The sequence below is a fragment of the Heterodontus francisci genome, chromosome 5, assembly GCF_036365525.1.
Source record: "Heterodontus francisci isolate sHetFra1 chromosome 5, sHetFra1.hap1, whole genome shotgun sequence".
NCBI lineage: Eukaryota > Metazoa > Chordata > Chondrichthyes > Heterodontiformes > Heterodontidae > Heterodontus > Heterodontus francisci.
The window spans coordinates 118,578,617-118,603,420 of record NC_090375.1 but is presented as its reverse complement, the minus strand read 5'-3'; the positions used below and the strand labels follow the sequence as shown (position 1 = coordinate 118,603,420).

At 44.9% G+C, this 24,804-nt stretch overlaps 1 protein-coding gene across 8 annotated transcripts in view; it reads right to left on the bottom strand.

The window, feature by feature from the left end:
• Nucleotides 1-24,804, bottom strand: part of sulf1 (sulfatase 1) — a 353,304-nt gene that overhangs the window by 97,408 nt on the left and 231,092 nt on the right. For all 8 annotated transcript variants that reach the window (XM_068031966.1, XM_068031968.1, XM_068031974.1 and 5 more), the window contains 4 exons: nt 23,606-23,756; nt 22,904-23,079; nt 18,712-18,840; nt 16,623-16,679 (listed from right to left, as the gene is read on the bottom strand). In XM_068031966.1, the coding sequence (XP_067888067.1) occupies nt 16,623-16,679; nt 18,712-18,840; nt 22,904-23,079; nt 23,606-23,756 (513 nt within the window). The remainder of the gene's footprint in view (nt 1-16,622; nt 16,680-18,711; nt 18,841-22,903; nt 23,080-23,605; nt 23,757-24,804) is intronic.

Below are 24,804 nucleotides of genomic sequence, written 5' to 3'. Positions count from 1 at the left end.
GCAGCCTAGGCAATAATCCCTGAAGCGATCACTGAAGCTGCTTTGAAAATGCTCCAGGCAAGTTCTTTTAATACAAAAACAAGAAATGCTGGATTCACTCAGCAGGTCTGGCAGCATCTGTGGAAAGAGAAGCAGAGTTAACGTTTCGGGTCAGTGACCCTTCTTCGGAAGTTCCGAAGAAGGGTCACTGACCCGAAACGTTAACTCTGCTTCTCTTTCCACAGATGCTGCCAGACCTGCTGAGTGAATCCAGCATTTCTTGTTTTTGTTTCAGATTTCCAGCATCCGCAGTATTTTGCTTTTAGTTCTTTTAATAGTTTATGTAGGTCCAGGAAGATTTTGAATACTACTCCTGACCTCACTAAAATGGTCTTGCTCACTTCTGTAACCTCCGTAGCCTCCCTATGACTGCTGCCCACCTTTCTGAACCCCTCCCCTGAAATTAAATACTGCTGCCTCGGCTCTGCGTAGGAACTGTCAGATTTCCTGCCCCCTGCCTTAATCACTGGATGCTCCAAAGGCACAGGCAGTTTGCCAAGTCTATTTTATTGAGTCCCCACTATGAACAATGTTTATCAAGCAGGGGAATTGTTCCACCCACTGCCCACCCGTTCAATGGTGTCGGGTCACACTCACACAAGAATGGTGGAGCCCTGGAGGGCCAAGTCATCTATTGAATTATAGCCCAGCACAATACCCTACCTTCTGGAGCCATGGGGAAAAAATATGTTTCTTTTAATTGGTGAATGTACTTCATTTCTAGATTAAAGTACTGACACACTTGTGTTGGTGCAGCAATACTTTTCAAAACCAATCCCAGAGAAACTAAAGCTAGGTCTACAAAGCTGAAATTATGTAGTTAACTTTCAAAGTCATCTGTCAGAAACATGCCAGCTGATGGATGCACATTGCCCGTGTCTCACTAATATAAGTACACAGATGTAAAGATAGTTTTCTGTCAGTAAGATATATGTATTCTTTCTCCTTGTTAATATAATTGGCACAAGTTTCAAGTGATAGCTTCCAGTCTTCAGGTAGGAAGAGTATGTGGAATTACAGAGACTGGGGGAAAAAAATCAATATCTATTACAGTGGTGAGACCAACGCTTAGTGTTACTTTCCTGGGGCAGGATGCGAATCAGTGTTCAGCTGTCTTTTAAGATAGCGTATCTCAGTTAGTCTTAGTGGAATATGTCAACTTTCAGAAACTCGAGAGCTGATCACAATTAAGCCTTTGGCCTTTAGATGCATATTTTGATTTGTGAGGTTGCTAAAATGCTCAATGATGAGGCAGGAGTCTGGAAAGTTGATATGTAGGATAAAACGGATGGTTTCAAATTTGCTGCTGGCTAAGAAAAAGCAATTTCTCACACCTCACGGTATGTTTTCCTAATTACTAAAGGCGGTTCATTCTAATTAAGCAAACAATTAAACAAAAGAATAAATAGAATTATAATAAGCAGCAGTAGAACAAAACTACAATAAATATTTAAGAGCATCATTTTTATATTTAGACACAGAGTCCTAACTAATGTTAATACTTTCTCTGTTATTTCTCTTGTCTTCTGCGTGTTCGTAATGAAACAATGAGTATAGAGCGCACCAAAGCTGCAGAAGACTTCTAATAGAGTTCTAGTTCTACTATGTGACTGAAATGAATTAACACAGGCAGCTGAAGGAACACATCACTGAAACAATTAGTCAATTAGGGGCGGCACAGTGGCGCAGTGGTTAGCACCGCAGCCTCACAGCTCCAGCGACCCGGGTTCAATTCTGGGTACTGCCTGTGTGGAGTTTGCAAGTTCTCCCTGTGTCTGTGTGGGTTTCCTCCGGGTGCTCCGGTTTCCTCCCATATGCTAAAGACTTGCAGGTTGCTAGGTTAATTGGCCATTATAAACTGCCCCTAGTATAGGTAGGTGGTAGGGAAATATAGGGACAGGTGGGGATGTGGTAGGAATATGGGATTAGTGTAGGATTAGTATAGATGGGTGGTTGATGGTCGGCACAGACTCGGTGGGCCGAAGGGCCTGTTTCAGTGCTGTATCTCTAAAAAAAAAAATTCTGCTGATTCTGATTTCCTGTCCGTATACTTCCATCGTGCCTCAGCAACTTATTAATTGACTTTACCAACTCCATTAGCACTCACCACTCCTGAAGGGAAAAAAACTATATAAATTCATTTTAAAAAGGATGTTAAAGTTAATGAAAATTATTTGGCACCAATTTTCTAAAAGGGAAATTAAGGCTAATGCTTGATGTTTCAGATTAATTGTTATTTTGTTAACCTTCTGATTGATGTCACCTTTTTGTCCCAATTTGTTTCCCTTTGCTGGTCCTCCTCAGCCAGTGCCTATGTTGCTGGCTAACCAGACAAGGAATTAAAATGGAATAATAAATTATGGAGCACTTAATCAAATCAGTGTGTGAAGGGAATTCCTAATGACAGCTACTGATAGCCTCCAGTGAGCTAAGCAGTAATCACTTTTTATTACAAAAGCAAAACACTGCGGATGCTGGAAATCTGAAATGAAAACAGAAAATGCTGGAAATACTCAGCAGGTCAGGCAGCATCTGGGGAGAAAGAAACAGAGTTCTGATTTCTGATGAAAGGTCACAGACCTGAAATATTAACTCTGCTTCTCTTTCCACAGATGCTGCAGAATATTTCCAGCAATTTTTGTTTTTACTATCACTTTTTATGATCTTGCTAATGACGAGGCATGTGGAGGTGTTAAAAGATTTATATGCAACCATCAAGCTCCCTTTTTACATGGTGATTTTGTTAAAAGCAATTCAAGCATGGCTGAGAGAGTGGGCAATTTGATGTTAAATAGCTGCATTCAATTCCTGGTATAAAACAAAGATTGCATAGAATTCATGTATATTGCCAAGACGTTATGATTAAAATAAAAAGGATTTTTTTTTGCATGAAAAAAAAACACATTGTCCGTGAAAGAAATCAGTGCGGCAGAAAAAACTAAGGACTTGAGTTTTCTCTTGCCCCTCCATCCAAGAGCAATTTGGGTGGAAAAGAGATCTGAACCCAACTGTACTTCTAGGTGCAGGTTACTAGCAGGCCCTGAGTGTCCCCTGGCACAGGAACACCCATTGGAATAGGTGTGAATCATATATCAAGGGAGAAAAGTTGACTGCAGCTGCAGAGCTGAGAGACCTGCTGCAGTGGTAATGGCCACTGGCTCCATGACCTTGTAGGAAAAATGTCCCATGAACTGTGTCCTCAAGATGGAGTCAGTAATCAAACTGAGTGCTACAAAAGGGACAAAGTTAATTAAACCATGAAGACTTAGACTAACACAACATTCCTTGCCAGGAATAGAAAATAAGCTGTTAAGACTACAATCCTGAAGATAGGTCATGAAGGCAGACACAAAGATGTCTTGCCTTATCTGAATATATGTGCCAGCACTTTGTTAGTAATGGACTAAAGAAGCTAGGGAGTAAAGAAGCAATCTGGCATGTCAAAGTGCTGGTGCTTCATTGATTTGGAGGTCATCAGAGGTACCAACAACTGTGTGAGATGATGGACACCAGATGGGGTGAACTTGAATAACAGATGTGTTCGTCAGATAAGTCAACAGAATTCAGGAGTTTCTTTGGAAATTAAGGATATCTAAAATGGTGTGTTTGATATTCAGATTTCAGTCCCAATACTTCAGTCCTTAATTTATTTCTAGTTCTTGTAGTAACATAGAAACATAGAAAATAGGAGCAAGAGTAGGCCATTCGGCCCTTTGAGGCGGCTCTGCCATTCATTATGATCATGGCTGATCATCCAACTCAGTAACCTGTTCCCGCTTTCGCCCTATACCCTTTGATCCCTTTAGACTCAAGAGCTATATCTAACTCCTTCTTGAAAACATACAATGTTTTGGCCTCAAATGCTTTCTGTGGTAGCGAATTCCACAGGCTCACCAATCTCTGGGTGAAGAAATTTCTCCTCATCTCAGTCCGGAAAGGTTTACTCCGTATCCTTAGACTATGATCCCTGGTTCTGGACTCCCCACCATCAGGAACATCATTCCTGCATCTACCCTGTCAAGTCCTGTTAGAATTTTATAGGTTTCTATGAGATCCCCCCTCACTCTTCTGAACTCCAGCGAATATAATCCTAACCGACTCAATCTCTCCTCATACGTCAGTCCCGCCATCCCAGGAATCAGTCTGGTAAACCTTCGCTGCACTCCCTCTATAGCAAGAACATCCTTCCTCAGATAAGGAGACCAAAACTGCACACAATATTCCAGGTGTGGCCTCACCAAGGTCCTGTACAATTGCAGATAGACATCCCTGCTCCTGTTACTCGAATTCTCTCGCTATGAAGGCCAATATACCATTTGCCTTTTTTTACTGCCTGTTGCACCTGCATGCTTACCTTCAGCGACTGGTGTACGAGAACACCCAGGTCTCGCTGCATATTCCCCTCTCTCAGTTTATAGCCATTCAGGTAATAATCTGCCTTCCTGTTTTTGCTACCAAAGTGGATAACCTCACATTTATCCACATTGTACTGCATCTGCCATGCATTAGCCCACTCACTCAACTTGTCCAAATCACCCTGAAGCCTCTTTGCATCCTCCTCACAACTCACACTCCCATCCAGTTTTGTGTCATCTGCAAATTTGTAGTATACGATGTAGGAGCATTTTATGTAATGTATGTAGATGTGTGTTTCTGTAAAACAGGTAAGTACATCACCAAGAGAGAGAGAAGTTATTACAGTTAAGATTGTATGACTTATACCAGCCAGATAAGAACATGCCATTTAAGTATACAATATTCCTGAAGCTAAAGGGAGGTGAGATTTAAGCCAGTTAATCCATATAAAGCTATCAGCATGGATGGTGAAATTACCCAGGAGCACAGGATCCAGAGGAATAGGCAACACCTCTACAGTTAGAAGTTCATCACTGATGTCAACACCATCAAGAACACAAGAATTAGGAACAGGAGTAGGTCATTCGGCCTCTTGAGTCTGCTCTGGCATTCGATAAGATCATGGCTGATCTCATTGTGGCCTCAACTCCACTTTCCTGTCTGCCCCGATAACCCTAGGCTCCCTTGTCACTCAACAATTTATCAAAATCAGCCTTGAATATATTCAATGACTCAGCCTCCACTGCTCTCTGGGGAAGAGAATTCCACAGACTAACGACCCTTTGAGAGAAAAAAAAACTCTCCTTATCTCCATCTTAATTGGGAGACCCCTAATTTTTAAATTGTGTCCCGTAGACCACAAGGGGAGTCTCAGCATCCACCCTGTCAAGTCCCCTCAGGATCTTACATGTTTCAGTGGGATCACCTCTCATTCTTCTGAACTCCAATGAGTACAGGCCCAACCTGCTCAACCTTTCCTCATAAAATAATCCCTTCACCCCAGGAATCAGTTGAGTGAACCTTCTCTGAAGTGCTTCTAATGAAATTATATCCTTTCTTAAGTAAGGAGACCAAAACTGTACACAGTACTCCAGATGTGGTCCAAGGTCCTGGACAGCTGTAGTAACACTTCCCTACTTTTATACTCGACTCCCATTGCAATAAACACCAACATTCCATTTGCCTTCCGAATCACTTGTTGTATCTGCATACTAACCTTTGGCGATTCATGTACCAGGATACCCTGATCCCTCTGTAGAGTTCTGCAGTCTCTCTCCATTCAAATAATATACCGTTTTTCTATTTTTTTTATTCGTTTGGGGGATGTGGGCATCACTGGCTAGGCGAGCATTTATTGCCCATCTCTAATTGCCCTTGAGAAGGTGGTGGTGAGCTGCCTTCTTGAACCGCTGCAGTCCATTTGGGGTAGGTACACAAACAATGCTGTTAGGAAGGGATTTCCAGGAATTTGACCCAGCGACAGTGAACGAATGGTGATATAGTTCCAAGTCAGGATGGTGTGTGGCTTGGAGGGGAACTTGAAGGTTGTGGCGTTCCCATGCATCTGCTGCCCTCGTTCTTCTAGATGGTAGAGGTTGCGAATTTGGAAGGTGCTGTTGAAGGAGCCTTGGTGAGTTGCTGCAGCGCATCTTGTAGATAGTGCACACTGCTGCCACTGTGCATTGGTGGTGGAGGGAATGAATGTTGCTGGAACTGCACTCATCCAGGCAAGTGGAGAGAATTCCATCACACTCCTGACTTGTGCCTTGTAGATGGTGGACAGGCATTGGAGGGTCAGGTGGTGAGTTACTCGCCGCATAATTCCCTGCTCTTGTAGCCATGGTATTTATATGGCTACTCCAGTTCAGTTTCTGGTCAATGGTGACCCCCAGGATGCTGATAGTGGGGGATTCATCGATGGTAATGCCATTGAACATCAAGGGGAGAAGGTTAAATTCTCTCTTGATTGAGATGGTCATTGCCTGGCACTTGTGTGGCATGAATGTTACTTGTCACTTATCAGCCCAAGCCTGGATGCTGTCCAGGTCTTGCTGCATATGGACATGGGCTGTTTCAGTGTCTGAGGAGTCTCGAATGGTGCTGAACATTGTGCAATCATCAGTGAACATGCCCACTTCTAACCTTATGATGGAGGGAAGGTCATTGATGAAGCAGCTGAAGATGGTTGGGCCAAGGACACTACCCTGAGGAACTCCTGCAGTTATGTCCTAGATGACTGACCTCCAACAACCACAACCGTCCTCCTTTGTGCTAGGTATGACTCCAACCCTGATTCCCATTGACTCCAGTTCTGCTAGGACTCCTTGATGCCATACTCAGTCAAATGCTGCCTTGATGTCAAGGGCAGTCATTCTCACCTCACCTCTGGAGTTCAGCTCTTTTGTCCACATTTGAACCAAGGCTATAACGAGGTCAGGAGCTGAGTGGCCCTGGTGGAATGCAAATTGAGCATCACTGAGCAGGTTATTGCTAAGCAAGTGCCGCTTGATCGCACTGTTAATGACCCTTTCTATTACTTTGCTGATGATTGAGAGTAGACTGATAGGGCAGTAATTGGTCGGGTCGGATTTATCCTCCTATTTGTGCACAGGACATACCTGGGCAATTTTCCACATTGCCGGGTAGATGCCAGAATTGTAGCTGTACTGGAACAGCTTGGCTGGGGGCGTGGCTAGTTCTGGAGCACAAGTCCTCTGTACTATTGCCGGAATGTTGTCAGGGCCCATAGCCTTTGCAGTATCCACTACCTTCAGTTGTTTCTTGATATCACATGGATTGAATCGGATTGGCTGAAGACTGGCATCTGTGATGCTGGGGACCTCAGAAGGAGGTGGAGATGGATCATCCATTCAGCACTTCTGGCTGAAGATGGATGCAAATGCTTCAGCCTTGTCATTTACACTGATGTGCTGGGCTCCGTCATCATTAAGGATGGGGATATTTGCAGAGCTTCATCCTCGTGTTAGTTGTTTAATTGTCCACCACCAGTCACGACTGGATGTGGCAGGACTGCAGAGCTTTGATCCGATCTGTTGGTTGTGGGATCGCTTCGCATCTAGCTATTGCATGCTTCTTCTGCTGTTTGACATGCAAGTAGTCCTGTGTTGTAGCTTCACCAGGCTGACACTTCATTTTGAGGTATGCCGGGTGCTGTTTCTGACATGCCCTCCTGCACTCTTCATTGAACCAGGGTTGGTCCCCTGGCTTGATGGTAATTGTAGAGTGGGGATATGCTGGGCTATGAGGTTACAGATTGTGGTTGAATACAATTCTGCTGCTCCTGATGGCCCACAGTGCCTCATGGATGCCCAGTTTTGAGTTGTTAGATCTGTTTAAAATATATCCCATTTAGCACGGTGGTAGTGTCACACAACACGATGCTGGGTACCCTCAGTGTGAACATGAGACTTTGGCTCCATGAGGACTGCGCGGTGGTAACTCCTACCAATACTGTCATGGACAGATGCATCCGCGGCAGGCAGATTGGTGAGGACGAGGTCGACTATGTTTTTCCCTCTTGTTGGCTCCCTCACCACCTGCCGCAGACCCAGTCTAGCAGCTATGTCCTTTAGGACTCGGGCAACTCAGTCAGTAGTGGTGCTACCGAGCCACTCTTGGTGATGGACATTAAAGACCCCCGCCCAGAGTACATTCAGTGCCCTTGCTACCCTCAGTGCTTCTTCCAATTGGTATCCAACATATTGGTATCCAGCAATGATTCAGCAGCTGAGGGGGGCGGAGGGTAGGTGAAGCCTGGCTCAGATATAAAATTAAAATCCGACCCGGGCCTGACCGAACCACAGCCAACTTGAACCCAACTGGAGCCCGAGCCCTTTAATTTTTTTTCGCGCCTGACCCAACCCAACACAACACAAATCTCCGTCATCTGCTCTGGCAGCAGGCTATTCCTGCAGCTGGAGTTGTGGGGAATCATAGGTAAGCCTCATCCTGTGACTTTCCAGGAGCAGTGTCCAGTCAACCCGACCCGAGCCCGAATGGTGGACTCGGAAGTTCGACCCGACCCGAACTCGACACATGTAGTCGGGTCTTGTCAGGTTTGGGTCAGGTAGCCAGGCTTTAGGGGGGCGGGCGGTAGGTGGTAATCAGCAGGAGGTTTCCTTGCCCATGTTTGACCTGGTGCCATGAGGCTTCATGGGGTCCGGAGTCAATGTTGAGGACTCCCAGGGCATCTCCCTCCCGACTATATATCACTATGCCACCTCTGGTGGGTCTGTCCTGCCAGTGGGACAGGGATGGCGATGGTGGTGTCTGCGACAACGTCTGCAAAGTACGATTCCGTGAGTATGACTATGTCAGGCTGTTGCTTGACTAGTCTGTGGGACAGTTCTCCCAATTTTGGCACAAGCCCCCAGATGTTAGTAAGGAGGACTTTGCAGGGTCAACAGGGCCGGGTTTGCCGTTGTCGTTTCCGGTGCCGAAGTTGATGCCGGGTGGTCCGTCCAGTTTCATTCCTTTTCTTAGACTTTGTAGCGGTTAGATACAATTGAGTAGCTTGCTAGACCATTTCACAGGGCATTTAAGAGTCAACCACATTGCTGTGGGTCTGGAGTCACATGTAGGCTGGACCAGGTAAGGATGGCAGATTTCCTTCCCTAAAGGACATAAGTGAATCAGATGGGTTTGACAATGGTTTCATGATCGCCACTGGACCAGCTTTTTAAGTCCAGATTTATTAATTGAATTCGAATCCCATCACTTGTTGTGGTGGGATTCGAACCCATGTCCCCCAGAGCATTGGCCTGAGGCTCTGGGTTACTAGTCGAGTGACATTACCACTATACCACCACCTCCCCTAGTCTTACTCCAAAAGTGGACAAGTTCACATTTTCCCACATTGTACTCCATCTGTCAAATTTTTGCCCACTCACTTAACCGACCTAAATCCCTTTGTAGACTCTTTACGTCCTCTTGACAACTTACATTCCTACATATCTTTGTGTCATCAGCAAATTTAGCTACCACACATTCAGTCTCTTCATCCAAGTAATTTATTTGGATTGTAAATAGTTGAGGCCCCAGCATTGATCCCTGTGGCACTCCACTAGCTGCAGCTTACCAACCTGAAAATGACCCATTTATCCTGACTCTCTGTTTCCTGTTAGCGAACCAATCCTCTATCCATCCTCATGTTACCCCCTATACCATAAGCTCTTATTTTGTGTAATAACCTTTGATGTAACACCTTACTGAATCCTCTAACAGCAGGCAAGGCAACCAGTTAATTTGTGCCAGTTTATAAGGCTGAGGTTATTTAAGTTCTGGAAAAATTGCGAATTACAAGTTATATAAGGGATAATTTTCTTTGGCTACTTTAGGCACTAAAGAACCTCTGAGGCGGACAAGATGGGGTCTTAAGCTGAAATGTTGGTTCAGCTTGTGTTTAGCGAAAGATGGCATCTTGGTAAAGGAGTTGAAGCTAAGCACAGCTAGCCAGAGGATCATTAAGGAACTGATTGCCACTTAAATGGGAACCGGAGCTACGGATCAGTGGATGGGGTAGCTGTTGAACAGGCAGATACCGAGTGCAGAGAGTCTGTGAGGAAGGTTAGACAGGGGACAGGGCAAAGTTGCAGCCAGTATGATGGGTTGAAGTGTGTCTATTTTAACACAAGAAGTGTCAGGAATAAGGGTGATGAACTTAGAGCATGGATCAGTACTTGGAGCTACGATGTTGTGGCCATTACAGAGACGTGGATATCACAGGGGCAGGAATAGATATTGGATGTTCCGGGGTTTAGATGTTTCAAAAGGAATAGGGAGGGAGGTAAAAGAGGTGGGGGAGTGGCATTGCTAATCAGGGATAGTATCACAGCTGCAGAAAGGGAGGTCGTCGAGGATGGTTTGTCTACTGAGTCATTATGGGTGGAAGTCTGAAACAGGAAAGGAGCAGTCACTTTGTTGGGAGTTTTCTATAGACCTCCCAATAGCAACAGAGACATGGAGGAACAGATTGGGAGGCAGATTTTGGAATGGTGCAGAAGTAACAGGGTTGTTGTCATAGGTGACTTCAACTTCCCTAATATTGATTGGAACCTCCTTAGTGCAAATAGTTTGGATGGAGCAGTTTTTGTCAGGTGTGTCCAGGAAGGTTTCCTGACTCAATATGTAGATAGGCCGACTAGAGAGGAGACTTGGTGCTTGGCAACGAACCAGGCCAGGTGGCAGATCTATCAGTGGGAGAGCATTTCGGTGATAGTGATCACAACTCCCTGACCTTTACTATAGTCATGGAGAGGGACAGGAGCAGACGGGATGGGAAAATATTTAATTGGAGGAGGGGGAATTACAATGCTATTAGGCAGGAACTGGGGAGCATAAATTGGGATCAGATGTTCTCAGGGAAATGCACGACAGAAATGTGGAGGTTGTTTAGGGAGCACTTGCTGCGACTGCTGGATAGGTTTGTCCCGATGAGGCAGGGAAGGGATGGTAGGGTGAAGGAACCTTGGATGACAAGAGATGTGGAACAGCTAGTCAAGAGGAAGAAGGAAGCTTACTTAAGGTTGAGGAAGCAAGGATCAGACAGGGCTCTAGAGGGTTACAAGGTAGCCAGGAAGGAACTGAAGAATGGACTTAGGAGAGCTAGAAGGGGAAATGAAAAAGTCTTGGCGGGTAGGATTAAGGAAAATCCCAAGGCGTTCTACACTTATGTGAGCAACAAGAGGATGGCCAGAGTGAGGATCGGGCCGATCAGGGATAGTGGAGGGAACTTGTGCCTGGAGTCGGAGGAGGTAGGGGAGGTCCTAAATGAATACTTTGCTTCAGTATTCACTAGTGAGAGGGACCTGGTCGTTTGTGAGGACAGCGTAGAACAAGCTGATATGCTCGAACAGGTTGAGGTTTAGAGGGAGGATGTGCTGGAAATTTGAATGATATGAGGACAGATAAGTCCCCAGGGCCAGACGGGATATACCCAAGGATATTACGGGAAGCAAGGGAAGAGATTGCTGCGCCTTTGGCGATGATCTTTGCGTCTTCACTGTCCACTGGAGTAGTACCAGATGATTGGAGGGTGGCAAATGTTGTTCCCTTGTTCAAGAAAGGGAATAGGGATAACCCTGGGAATTATAGACCAGTCAGTCTTACGTCGGTAGTGGGAAAATTATTGGAGAGGATTGTGAGAGACAGGATTTATGATTATTTGGAAAAGCATAGTTTGATTAGAGACAGTCAGCATGGCTTTGTAAGGGGCAGGTCATGCCTCACAAGCCTTATTGAATTCTTTGAAGATGTGACAAAACACATTGATGAAGGAAGAGCAGTGGATGTGGTGTATATGGATTTTAGCAAGGCGTTTGATAAGATTCCCTATGGTAGGCTCATTCAGAAAGTAAGGAGGCATGGGATTCAGGGAAAGTTGGCTGTCTGGATACAAAATTGGCTGGCCCAAAGAAGTCAGAGGGTGGTAGTAGATGGAAAGTATTCAGCATGGAGCTCGGTGACCAGTGGTGTTCCACAAGGATCTGTTCTGGGACCTCTGCTCTTTGTGATTTTTATAAATGACTTGGATGAAGAAGTGGAAGATTGGGTTAGCAAGTTTGCCGATGACACGAAGGTTGCTGGAGTTGTGGATGGTGTGGAAGGCTGTTGTAGGTTGCAACAGGACATTGACAGGATGCAGAGCTGGGCTGAGAAGTGGCAGATGGAGTTCAATCTGGAAAAGTGTGAAGTGATTCATTTTGGAAGGTCGAATTTGAATGCGGAGTACAGGCTTAAAGACAGGATTCTTGGTAGTGTGGAGGAACAGAGGGATCTTGGGGTCCATGTCCATAGATCGCTCAAAGTTGCCACCCAAGTTGATAGGGTTGTTAAGAAGGCATATGGTGTGTTGGCTTTCATTAACAGGGGGATTGAGTTTAAGAGCCGCGAGGTTATGCTGCAGCTCTATAAGGCCCTGGTTCGACCACACTTGGAATATTGTGTTCAGTTCTGGTCGCCTCATTATAGGAAGGATGTGGAAGCTTTAGAGAGAGTGCAGAGGAGATTTACCAGGATGCTGCCTGGACTGGAGGACATGTCCTACGAAGAAAGATTGAGGGAGCTAGGGCTTTTCTCATTGGAGCGAAGAAGGATGAGAGGTGACTTGATAGAGGGGTACAAGATGATGAGAGGCATAGATAGAGTGGATAGCCAGAGACTTTTCCCCAGGGTGGAAAGGGCTATCACCAGGGGGCATAATTTTAAGGTGATTGGAGGAAGTTTTCGGGGAGATGTCAGAGGTAGGTTCTTTACACAGAGAGTGGTGGGTACATGAAATGCGCTGCCAGCGGTGGTAGGAGAAGCAGATACATTAGGGGCATTTAAGCGACTCTTGGATAGGTACATGGATGATAGTAGAATGAAGGGTAGGTAGTTAGTTTGATCTTAGAGTAGGTTAAAGGTTCGGCACAACATCGTGGGCCGAAGGGCCTGTACTGTGCTGTACTGTTCTATGTTCTATGTTCTATGTTCTATTAAATGGCATACAGGTGCTCACTGAGAAGGCTGCATGGCATTTTGGTGGCAAGCACTTTACCTAATGCCCTCTCCAAGCAGTGACCATCTGATTCGGAGTAAACAAGTCATTGCAGAGGATTTTGAGTGTTACTTAAAGGTCTATTGCCTTTTACTGTTTACTTGCTGCTGGAGGTTTGAAGAGGACCTTTAAAACAAATCGGGAGAGTTTCTGGGACACTTTGTCAAGACTTTACCAATACTCTATCAACATTTATTCCAGAAATTCACTGAGTACTTCAACTAAAAAGAGTGCTGTGCCACGCGACCTCATTGTACATCTTTACAGGAGTCACCATGACAAAGGCAGTGCTTGGTCATGGGCAACCTGCTCGGGATCCACTTTGGTCTTCAGGAGCAATGGCGCAATGACATGAGGTCAGGCAGGGTAACACAAGTTTCTGCAGGAGAGGAGGACAGGAGAGTGAGGTGGCCTTTTCTCCCCTGCAGTTACAGGACATCACTCCTCCTCTGGACCTTCTCCACCAAGACCTCCAATGCTGTGCCTGAAACCTGTGCACCCTCTCACTCAGTCCTTAAATCATCCTAAGACCTGCCACTGTGTGTCAGTCAGCCCACTCCACACCTTCAATCGAAGTTGGTGAGTAGAGTTCACATATACTGCTCCATGAAAATTGCTTCTATTCAGTGCTTGACCTGAAAGTGGCTCTGTTTTAGCACCTCCAAGCAATTAGAACCAAAATTGTATGCTAAAACCAGACTTTCAAACAGGTTAATCTTAACAGGAATTATACAACCTTGTCCTTAAGAGCACCCATTTAGTGCCTGTTTTACCCTTTCACCAAAATAAGCCCCTAAAAACTTTAATCAAGACTGACTCTGGCTCAGCTTTTAACTCAGTGGGTAGGATCGGTGTATGGGGGACCAAGGCCGGAATTTTTCGTTGGGTGGGAGGCCCCGCGCACTGGCCATAAAAGTCAGTGGTGAGTCTGCCTCCACCGGGCCTGGGGAGCCAGGCCGGGATTTTCCGCTCCCCAGGCCCTTAATTGGTCTTGGGCGGGACTTCCACTCCTTGAGGCAGGAAGTCCTGCCTAATGGAGCTGCTGGCCAATCAGCGGGCCGGCGTCTCTTAGTCCCAGCAGTGCCACTGGGAGCGGTGGCGACTGCTGAGACTACACCTAGCCATCACAAGCAAAGTGACGGATGGTCCTGGAAGACAGGTACGTTTTTAGGGCCTTGCCGGGGACAATCGGCCAGGCCCCGGGGAGGCAAGGGGGGTTGGTTAGGAGGGCGGGGAGAGTGTTGTGTGTTGGGGGCGGTTGAGGCTTTGGGGGAGGCCCTACGTGGGGCACAGGTTGCCCAATCAGGAGGGACCCCCCCCCACCAGCCCACAAGAAGGCCTCCTGATAAAATTGGAGCGGGGGCGGGAGGGGGTGGGGAACGGCACCCCACCCTCGCCTCCCACTAAGTTCAAAGCCCCCCCGCCACCAGCCCCCTTGTTTGAGGGCCATAAAATTCCGGCCCATTATGGCACATCTAGAAATTGGGAAATAAGTAAGGCCCAGCTGATTTTAACTGCTTGGCAATGTTAGAATTTTTCACATCTGTCTCCCGCCTAAAGATGACAGGCATGAGCGGGAATTGGGGTGGGAGCTGGACACAGCTGGGTGAGAGACTCAAGGGAATGGTTTCCGGCATGAGGTGGGTGCTGGGAGGCAGAGTGAGGCGGATATGGTGCCAATGTCGATCTGGGCTAGTCGAGGCACGTGCACTGCTGCTCCTCTTAGCCCCTAGGAATTCTTCCAAAAATTGATAAACTGAATTTACCTTGGCCTCTTCTGGCCACCCTGCTGCCTTCCACTAGGTTTCTCTGCTCGTTTTTCCACCAGGCAGGCCTCCTCCATCCAAATTCTAGTAAAAATAGCCTTCTGGAGCAGATGGCATCATCAGACAGTGATTTTTACATTTCCTTTCAGCCCCTACCTACCCATAGTGGCAGTCATGACTAACTTGAAAGTCAATGAAAATTAAATGACATCTGGTGGGAAGTCGACTCACCCAATGTTAACCCCTCCTTACGCACAGTTCCCAGGGGGAAGAAGGGTTAAAATCGACCCCGCTAATGCTTTTAACTTGTCAGCTATGTAAGGTGTCTCATTTTAAAGAAAGTTCATCAATTTATTTCAATCTCTGGCACTGACTCAACTATAGTCAGCAAGCAGGTAATGCTGAATTACTGTAACTGAATTAATTTGCCTTTGTAACCTCTGTTCCTTATTTTGTTAATTAATTCAGTCTATTTAATGTCTAAGTCCTGTCAACTATGATTTGAAGGTGAATAAACAATTGTTGGTGCAAAACTTTGTTATCTGACTTCTTTGATAACTGGCAGGAAAGAATTAATTAATTCACTCTGTAGTTGTGTGGATCCAAATTTTTTAGATTAGATTAGATTAGAGATACAGCACTGAAACAGGCCCTTCGGCCCACCGAGTCTGTGCCGAACATCAACCACCCATTTATACTAATCGTACACTAATCCCATATTCCTACCAAACATCCCCACCTGTCCCTATATTTCCCTACCACCTACCTATACTAGTGACAATTTATAATGGCCAATTTACCTATCAACCTGCAAGTCTTTTGGCTTGTGGGAGGAAACCGGAGCACCCGGAGAAAACCCACGCAGACACAGGGAGAACTTGCAAACTCCACACAGGCAGTACCCGGAATTGAACCCGGGTCCCTGGAGCTGTGAGGCTGCGGTGCTAACCACTGCGCCACTGTGCCGCCCAAATGGGAGGTTGGTGGAATAAAGGCAAATATAATCCAAACTGGTTAATGCAAGACAGTTTGGAGAGCCACATTTGGCCATCATTCACTCACAAGCATAGGCGAGAACTGGGAATTCCTCGTAGTTCTTTCCATTCTGTTGCCGTAACTTAACCAGTAAACAGAGACCAGCTGCACTTCTAGCAAACTTACAGCAGTGGAGCAGGAAATTCGGAGCCTGGGTGTTAAACTACTGGAGGCTGCTTGATAAGGAGATAAGGTGGAAGGGTTAAGGATTCTTATGGTGCCATTACTGAATATTCTTCTCAAGATATCAACCCCAGTGTTCTTGCCATCTGCATGTCTGTAGGCGGAAAGCCAAGAACATGCAACAGGACATGTTTGTGCTTCAGTCCCACCTCACTAATATGTCACTTGAATACTTCCACCTGTCCCAGGAATGGAGTTATGCCTGCTTTTAAAAATCTAATGCAATTTTCTTGCTGACATGGCTTCTTTAATGATAAATACTGTTATGTTTTAGAGCTTATTAATACATTATCTGCATTAACAATAACTTCTAACACTCAGTGATTGTTTCTCCTCTCAAGGAACTTACAATGGTATAGGCGTATGACATTCTACATACTCTGCAATCACAAAATTACAAAATTTAGAGTGTGAGCTCTTTGGGAGAGTCAATTCCTTAACAGGAAATGCAGTAAGATTTATTTGTATTCACATCTGTGCAACACTACAAGAAAAATATAATAACTATCAGGTTTAATACATTTGGAAGTTGGGAAATCATGTAAGAGTTTCTATTTTTTGTGTAAAAACGTGACAAAAATAATTTTGGAGTCAAAAGTGCAATGCTTATCAGCATGTATTTCCTTGTGAAGGCGGAACAACCATACATAATTATTGTATTATATTCTTAAAGCACTGTAACTTACCCTCTCTCAATAAGGAATGTGTCACGCCAAATCCTGGCCTTCTTATTTGAACGGAATCTGGAAGAAAAGACATGCTGGATGTTGAGACACTAAGGGCAGGATTTTGTTCTGCCCTTGGAGACGGCACAGAGACGGTGGGGGGGGAGGGAGGGGGAAAACAAAATGGCAGGGTGCACCCTTCCCATAGTCGCCCAGGCCCCCAGCTATTTTGTACAAGGCGGGGAAGGTCGAAGACAGCCTACCCAACCCAGGTCAATTGAGGCCCTTAAGTGGCCAATTAATAGTCACGAAGGGCCTCCTTCCGCCTCCACTTCAATTTAATAGAAGGTGGAGGGGCCCGCTGCCACAGGGAGACACCGCCAAGTAAAGCCGCAGCCGCTGAGCAGGGTCGGGGGTCCCTCCTTTGGGGGCAATTCAGGGTCCCTGAAGGGTCCCTCTCGCGGTGATGGCAACTCTCCCAGTAAGACCCCTCAACCCCACCCTCACTAACATCCCCCCCCCCACCACCCTGTCGCCAGGGCCTGCCTGAATGGCTCAGCGACCCCGACCCCATTTACCTCTCCCCGGGTCTCCTCCAGTCATCAGCTCCCATTGGCACTGCTGGTACTGCAAAGCTGTCGGCCTTCTGATTGACCGGCAGCTCCAGAGGTGGGAGCTCATCCCTGACTGCGGCAGTTAATTGCCTGCCTGGCATTAAATAGCAACGGGGATCCGATGGAGGTCCGAGGCAGGGTGTCCCCCTCCTTCCAGCCTGCCCCTGGGACCCCCATTGCCAGAATAAAATCCGACCCTAATTTACCTATGCCACTAAATGAGCAACACATCTGGATGTCTCCTTAGCTAGTAGAGAATGCCAGTAGGTGTCTACACCACTAAGAGTGCATCTTGGGCGGGACCAAGGAGGCTAGAAATTTTCATGTAGGTCATTGCTCCAGAAATATGATATACTGAGGCTCATTGGCTCCCTTTGTAAGGGCACAGAAAATATTCTATTCACCTGATACACCATGTTCTCGTTCTTTGTTGCCATACCAACTATTTTACAATTATATTCAATTGCCATCCACTGCCACAGTTTCTCAAAAGGTTTGGGTCCTTCCAAACTTGCAGATGACACAAAATCTGGAAGTATAGTGAACTGTGAGAAGGATAGTGATAGATTTCAAGAGAATGTAGACAGACTGCTGGAATGACTGGACACATGGCAGATGAAATTTAATGAAGAGAAGTGCAAAGTGATACATTTTGGTAGGGAGAACTAAGAGAGGCAATATAAACTAGATGGTACTATTCTAAAGGAGGTGCAGAAACTAAAAGACCTGGGGGTACATGTGCACAAATCATTGAAGGTGGAATGGCAGGTTGGGAAGATTCTTAAAAAGGCACAAGGGATCTTGGGTTTTCTAAATAGGGGCATAGTGCAGAAAAGTAAGGAAGTTATGATGAATCTTTATGAAATACTGGTTTGGCCTCAACTGGAGTACTGTGTCCAATTCAGGCCATCACACTTTAGGAAGGATGTGAACGCTTTAGAGAGGGTGCAGAAAAGATTTATGAGAGTGGTTCCAGGGATGAGGGACTTATGTGGATAGATTGGAGAAGCTGGGGTTGTTCTCCTTAGAGAAGGTCGAGAGGAGATTTGATAGAGATGTTCAAAATCATGAGGGGTCTGGACAGAGTAGATCGAGAGAAACTGTTCCCATTGGAGGAAAGGTCAAAAACCAGAGATCACAAATTTAAAGTGATTTGCGAAAGAAACAAAGGCAACATGAGAAAAAATGTTTTTACACAGCAAATGGTTATGATTTGGAATGCACTGCCTGGAAGGGTGGTGGAGGCAGATTCAACTGTAGCTTTCAAAAGGGAACTGGGTAAGTACCTGAAGAGAAAAAAGTTGCAGTGCTAGGGGGAAAGGGCGAGGGAGTGGGACTAGCTAAATTGCACTTGCAGAGAACCGTGTGGGCTCGATGGGCCGAATGACCTCCTTCTGTAACCATTCTATGATTCTGAATCTGGTTGCATTGTTCTGTATTATTCTTCTCTGGCTGCCAGTTTATTATCAAAACCTTCCTGCATTGTTTTGGCCCACCTGTTTCTTGGTTTCTCCGATTCCAATAGTTTCAGGATAGACTTGCCATCCATATCTAGTGGGATATCAAGGCCTGCAATATCCAAGATAGTGGGAGCGAGATCGATATTCAGAACCAGCTGAGGAATACTGTTGAAATAAGCGCAACCACAATTAATGGAACAGAGAAAGTTAAAAAATTTACCTAAACATGTCTAAGTGCTACCTCATAGACTTAGAAGGCAAAGAAAAATGACTTAAACTAAATGAAAGAAAGCTAACTGTGCTCAAATCAAGAGTTGAGAGGAAGCAAGAATTATCAAAACTGTTGAATTCTGTTTGATTTTTGAATATTAAAAACTTGCGTTGAAATGGAATCATAATATTTACAGCACAGATAGAGACTATTTGGTATTTATGTCTGTGCTGTTTGAGTTACTCAGCTGAAACAATCTACAACAGTTAAATTTTCCTATCATTTCCCACACCCTTTTGTACTCTGCCTTTTCAAGTAAGTATCCAAATTCCCTTTTAAATACTGTTAGATGGGCAGATTTCCTTATGCCTTCCCCCTTCCCTGGGCTGGAATGAAACAACGCACCTGAAATGTCAAGCTTTTGTTCAGCCCGGGATTGTTGCATTTTCTTGTCCCAAACCAATTCAGGCCCCACCTCCCAGCCTAGAACCAGCAGTAGGGTGCAGGGAAATCAGATGCATCTGCCTGTCAGGCATCTTAACTTCTGTGAGGCTTAACATTTACTGCAATACCCTCCTGAACCCTCCAATCAGCAGAGATCCAGGGTGACATTGGGCACCCAGCCAATGAACAAATCAAAGAATTCGCTAAGAGCCCAGGAATGTCCCATCACCCCCTCATCAATATTATGGTATTGACACTGTGGCTTCTGCACATGCAGGCCAAGCAATGAGACCCCAGGAAAGCCCTGGACAAGCACTGATCTGGTTGCCACCCCTTCTTCCTAACCCTTGCACTGAGGAACACAGCATTGGTGCAAGGATCAGGAAATTAGCTTTAAAGATTGTACCTCACTGTCCACTTGTAGTAAAGCATTTCAACCTCCAAAAATCACATTTGAAAACTTTTCTCTAATTTCCCTTCTGTTGTTCTGGTTAATAATACTGAGTTTTTTTCCTTAGTTACTGGTTCGCCAACTAGTGAGAACTATCTTTCACTATTTGCTCTTTCAATAAAACTGTGTTTCTTTGGCTGAATCATGTCTTTTAATAAGGACACCCTTCCTCTCTTGTTTCCTTCTCTACCCATCTGAAAATACTGCAACTGGAACTACATCATTCCTAGTCACACCAAAGGTTCTGCCAAGGTTACAACATCATATCCCTCTTAATTTGTGTCTCCAGTTATCTAACTTTATTTCTAATGCTTTGTGATGGAATATACAATGCAGCCCTTACAATTTGTGCCCTAGGAATTTTTTAATTATCCAATCATTTGAAATGAAGCATGGTAAAAGATGTAGGCGAGTATAAATACAGTGCCACAAAAATTTGAATTATCAAAGAATTTGAATTAAGAGAAGATTGTAAACACTGCTGCCCTCACACATTTGTATTCCCCACTACCTTCTTTCCATACATTTTTTCTTATTCTTTCATTATCTTCCTTATTTTCCTATATGCTGTAGGATTTCTCTTTATTTCCCTTTTAACTGCTTTAGACTGGGCAGCCTCTCACTATACTTACCCTTTATCGTCTCCCCCAAATGCTCTAAAATATACCTCTCTCTCCGTATCAGTTCAAATCCTTGTTTAGTTGATGGAAAGCAATTCACGGCTGATCACAGCTAGGACATTACATTTGCTCTTAATATCTTGGGCTAAGGTGAGGAGTTTTCAGCTGGGGTTCCCACTCATGATTACTGTCTATTGACCCCCGTTCGCAAGTACTTGTGGACATGTGTATGGATTGGGCTCAGATGTGATGTCCATCATTGAGTAGTCTTCTGACTCTGTCTAGGTTCACAAATAATGGATGGCCCACTGGACAAGATACTGGACGGCTACCAGCCCTCACAGAATCATACCACAGCAAGAGTCACCACCTTCAGAAGAGGGTGCAGAAAACTGAGGGAAAAACAATACTTCAGTGTGGGTGGTATAACACAGCTGTGGGAACACAAATTTTAACGGAAGGAAAGTCACAGGCTGAAGGTGTGCTATTTCACATTATGCACCCCTGAGGTGTGACAGGATCATAGAAGCTGAATTCGTACCTCAATAAATCTAACTACAAAGGGGCAAGAAATGAGGGAAAAAAATCTGCTTTTAGAATTCATACTTATCAAAAGGTCTGGTGTGTGATCGCTTCTCATTACTATGAGCTGCATCACCTCTCTTCTCCCCCTGCATCTCCCAACAGGTTGATGACAGCTTTGTTTGGCACCTACAGATAGCAATGGTTGACCCAAGTGGCACTACTGTGGCTGCAGGAAATTCACTGCTAAATCCATAATTGTGAATTGCACATGGTGATGGAAATTTTAATGATCCTGTTTTAAAACATTCCTAATTTTATGAATAAACTATAAGTGGCCCTCCTGTGTGGCCTCCTCTGAAACAGCAGCCAATAGTGATTCTGTTCCTTGTCACGTGACTACATTTTACCAACAGTACAGAAATTGAAATTCAGGCCTAAATGAGTAGGATACTTTGATGGTGCCAATGATTCAATACTGATTCTGTTTTCTAGTTATGAAGTCTCCATACAGCAATGCTACACTGATTGCTTTGTTACTTTCCTGTTCATTTGTATTCCAGAGTTTGCTGTTGTTAGACTATTCCCATACAATGTATCATATTGGTATTTTTCAAATCCATTTTAAAGTAGAAAATTATTGCTTGCTGGTGTGTTTTTGGTCAGATGATCATAGCTTTTGAATTCTGTTACCTGATCACTCTAATTTTCTTTTTGGCCAATTTTCTCCCCTTCTCAAATGAAGGTGCTGACTTCTGCTGGAGTGCTGATCAGCAACAGCTGATTGCCCTCTGATATCTTGTTAAAGTATCAGTGATTTCAATGTGCTTCGTGTGTGATTACACATCAGCATTGTTTTCTTTCATTAGTCGTGAATGTTTTGCCAATTTTACTTATTGTGTGCCTTTTTGTGTTTGCGAAGTGTGCCCAGGAGCCTCGTGATTCAAATCTATTTTTTATCATATAGAATTTGCAAGTGGTACCTCCTTTGTTCTAGTTTTCTCACAAGGTGCATTTTGCAAGATCATGTTTACAACATGACATTTACATTGGACTGAATTTTCCCAGCCAAATGGCGATGGGCTGGGAGGTGGGAGGGCTGATAATATGGCGGGAAAGGCATTGGGAGGGGAGACCAACATCTTCCCGGCGCCATGACATATTACCAGGGGTGGGTACCTCAGTGGCGCAGCCACCCACCAGATGGCCAATTGAGCTATCTAAGTGGTCAATTAAGGGCCAGTTCCCGTCCCTGTCGGCAATTTGCCTGCGTTGCGAGGGCCCGCCACCATGTGGGGAGACCGCCAGCTAAATCCTGCCAGTGGGTTCCCAGGGGAGCCGTCCTTAATGGGTGCTCCATGGCCTATAAAGGTGCCCCCTGGTGACAATGGCTACTGCTGCAGCTGAGGCCCACCACTAGCATATGATACCGCTTCCCTGACCCCAATCGCCAGGGCCTGCCTGCCTGGCCCCAGCTTCCTGAAAGAAACTCACTGATCTTCGAGGGCACCTCGGCATTAAGGTGGCCTCTCTAATGCTGCAGCCTCAGTATAGGCCATCGCTAGCAGTGGCACTGCCAAGGTTGTCAAGCTGCTGGCCCTCTGGTTGGGCTGGCAGCTGTGGGAAGCTGGCTGCCATCCTGAATTAGACGGCAGTCCTGGCTGCGACCACTTAATTGGCTGTAAAATGCTACCCCCAGACTATGGCCACCTGCCGGCGTGCAGTCAGCTCTCACTTTCAGCCCCAGTGGCGACACTTGATCGCCACTGGCAAGATTCAGCCTGTTGTGTTATGTTTCTAATAAATTTGACTGCCATATTCATTACTCAGTGACGTTACTGTACCTTAAACAATATTAAAGTCTGACTGTTGACTGTGGAAAGCACAAGGTGCTCGGTTATAGACTGCCTAGATATATAAATAAAATGGAATTCTCAACTATTCCCAGTAAACTTGAAAATTCTAGAAATAATCCCTTACATTGACCCTGGTTCCACATTTGGTCCACGAACAAAGAAAGGAACCCGGATATCAAAGTCATATGGCATTGATTTTCCCTTTACCAGTCCAAATTGCCCAATGTGGTAACCGTGATCTGCAGTGTAGATGACATAGGTATTGTCCAGTTCCCCAGTCTCTGCAAGCATCTGAAATATCTGAAGCATAATACAAGTTATTTTATTGTTTTAACTAGTTGTAAAGTAGCAAGGAAAATATTTTCATGAAAATTGTTATTCTGTAATATTATTCTTTACCAAGCTGGTGCCAAAATATTTAAACCCGTCTATTTTAATAGCATCCTGTTTTTGTGGTATGCTGCCACAGTAAAGTTTCCTATAGGTAAGATGTTTTCCCTGGTTGGGGAGTCTAGAACCAGGGAACACAATTTCAAAATAAGGGGGAAGCCACTTAGGACCGAGATGAGGAGAAATTGCTTTACTCATAGGGTGTGAATCTTTGGAATTCTCTACCCCAGAGGGCTGCGGAAGCTCAGTCATTGAGTATGTTTAAAGCAGAGATTGACATATTTCTAAATACCAATGACATAAAGGGATATGTGTGGGAAAAAGGCATTGAAGTGGATGATCAGCCATGATCGTATTGAATGGCAGAGCAGGCTCGATGGGCTGAATGGCCTACTCCTGCTCCTATATTCCTAAATGTTTCAGTCATGCTACTTACCCTGTCAACAGAGTCGTCCACTGACATAAGTGTCTGCAACCTCTTTCTCTGAAGAATGTTGGTGAACTCCATATGGATAGGCCTCATTGCCCCTGTGAACTGCATAATCCAGTGCTTATCCATGTTTGGAGCGTAGTTATAGCTAGGTGTACTGGAGATAACAAAATAAAAAAAGTTCAACATAATTTGCTTGGAATTTTTTCCATTTATCAATTTACTGCTTTGATAATCAAACATGATCTTCCCTCTAATGACCTATATGCTTCTAAAAGCGTAGGGCAAGATAAGGACATCTGGGGGACTGTGCTCCATGATTTAGTAGTGGACCAACACCCCACTGCTCCTTCCCCCTCAGAAAACTACATTAATAAAACTTTGAGAGGGTGCAATGTGCTATAGGAGAGCTCCTTTTCATTCCTTTCTCCAAGATGACCATGGCCAGAATAACAAACCTTTACAGGATATTCTGTGGAAAAAATTACTCTATGTATAGACAGACCACCTGTAATTATTTAAGCCTCTCATAATTGCATGGTGCAATTTGTCAAGAAAACCCCATATGCCAAATGAGAAATATTAATTTCATCAGTTAGAAACTTACATTAGACTTTTAATGGAAAAATTCCTACAGTTGACTTACAAAAAAACAGGCAACCAAGATGGCCAGCATAATTTGCATCTGAAACACCTTTTCATATTCAAAAGATCCATCTGGAGCGAGAGGTTTGAGCAGCATGGACTCAGGACTTGATCTAAGTGACTGAATTACCTATAATGGCTTCATTAGCACAACAATCAAGGCAAGCCTAACATATTGACTTTGAAAGAGCAAGCCACCTCCAAGTGCAAATTGGCATCCTGGGGCATGTGGAGCCAATTCCTAACCTTGAATTTCACTAGAAGGTTCCAGAAAACCTGAAGCAGCCATGTCTGTCCATCTCAGGGGGAAGCTCGTTTTGTGTCCTTTGGAGAAGATGACAAGCAGTAACTGAGTCTGCAGCAGCATAGAAAGCTGCGTGCTTCCCTTTCTCTGTCCTTTTCTCTTCCCAGAAAACATCAAGTTTGAAAACCGTCTACAACTGTGGACCCTCCAAGCCTACAGACTGCTACAGCCAGAGACCAGGGGAAGAGAGCCAACTACAATTCTGCCTTAAAGAAACCCCTGAGCAAAGCAGGCCAACCACAAAGTGCACTTTGAC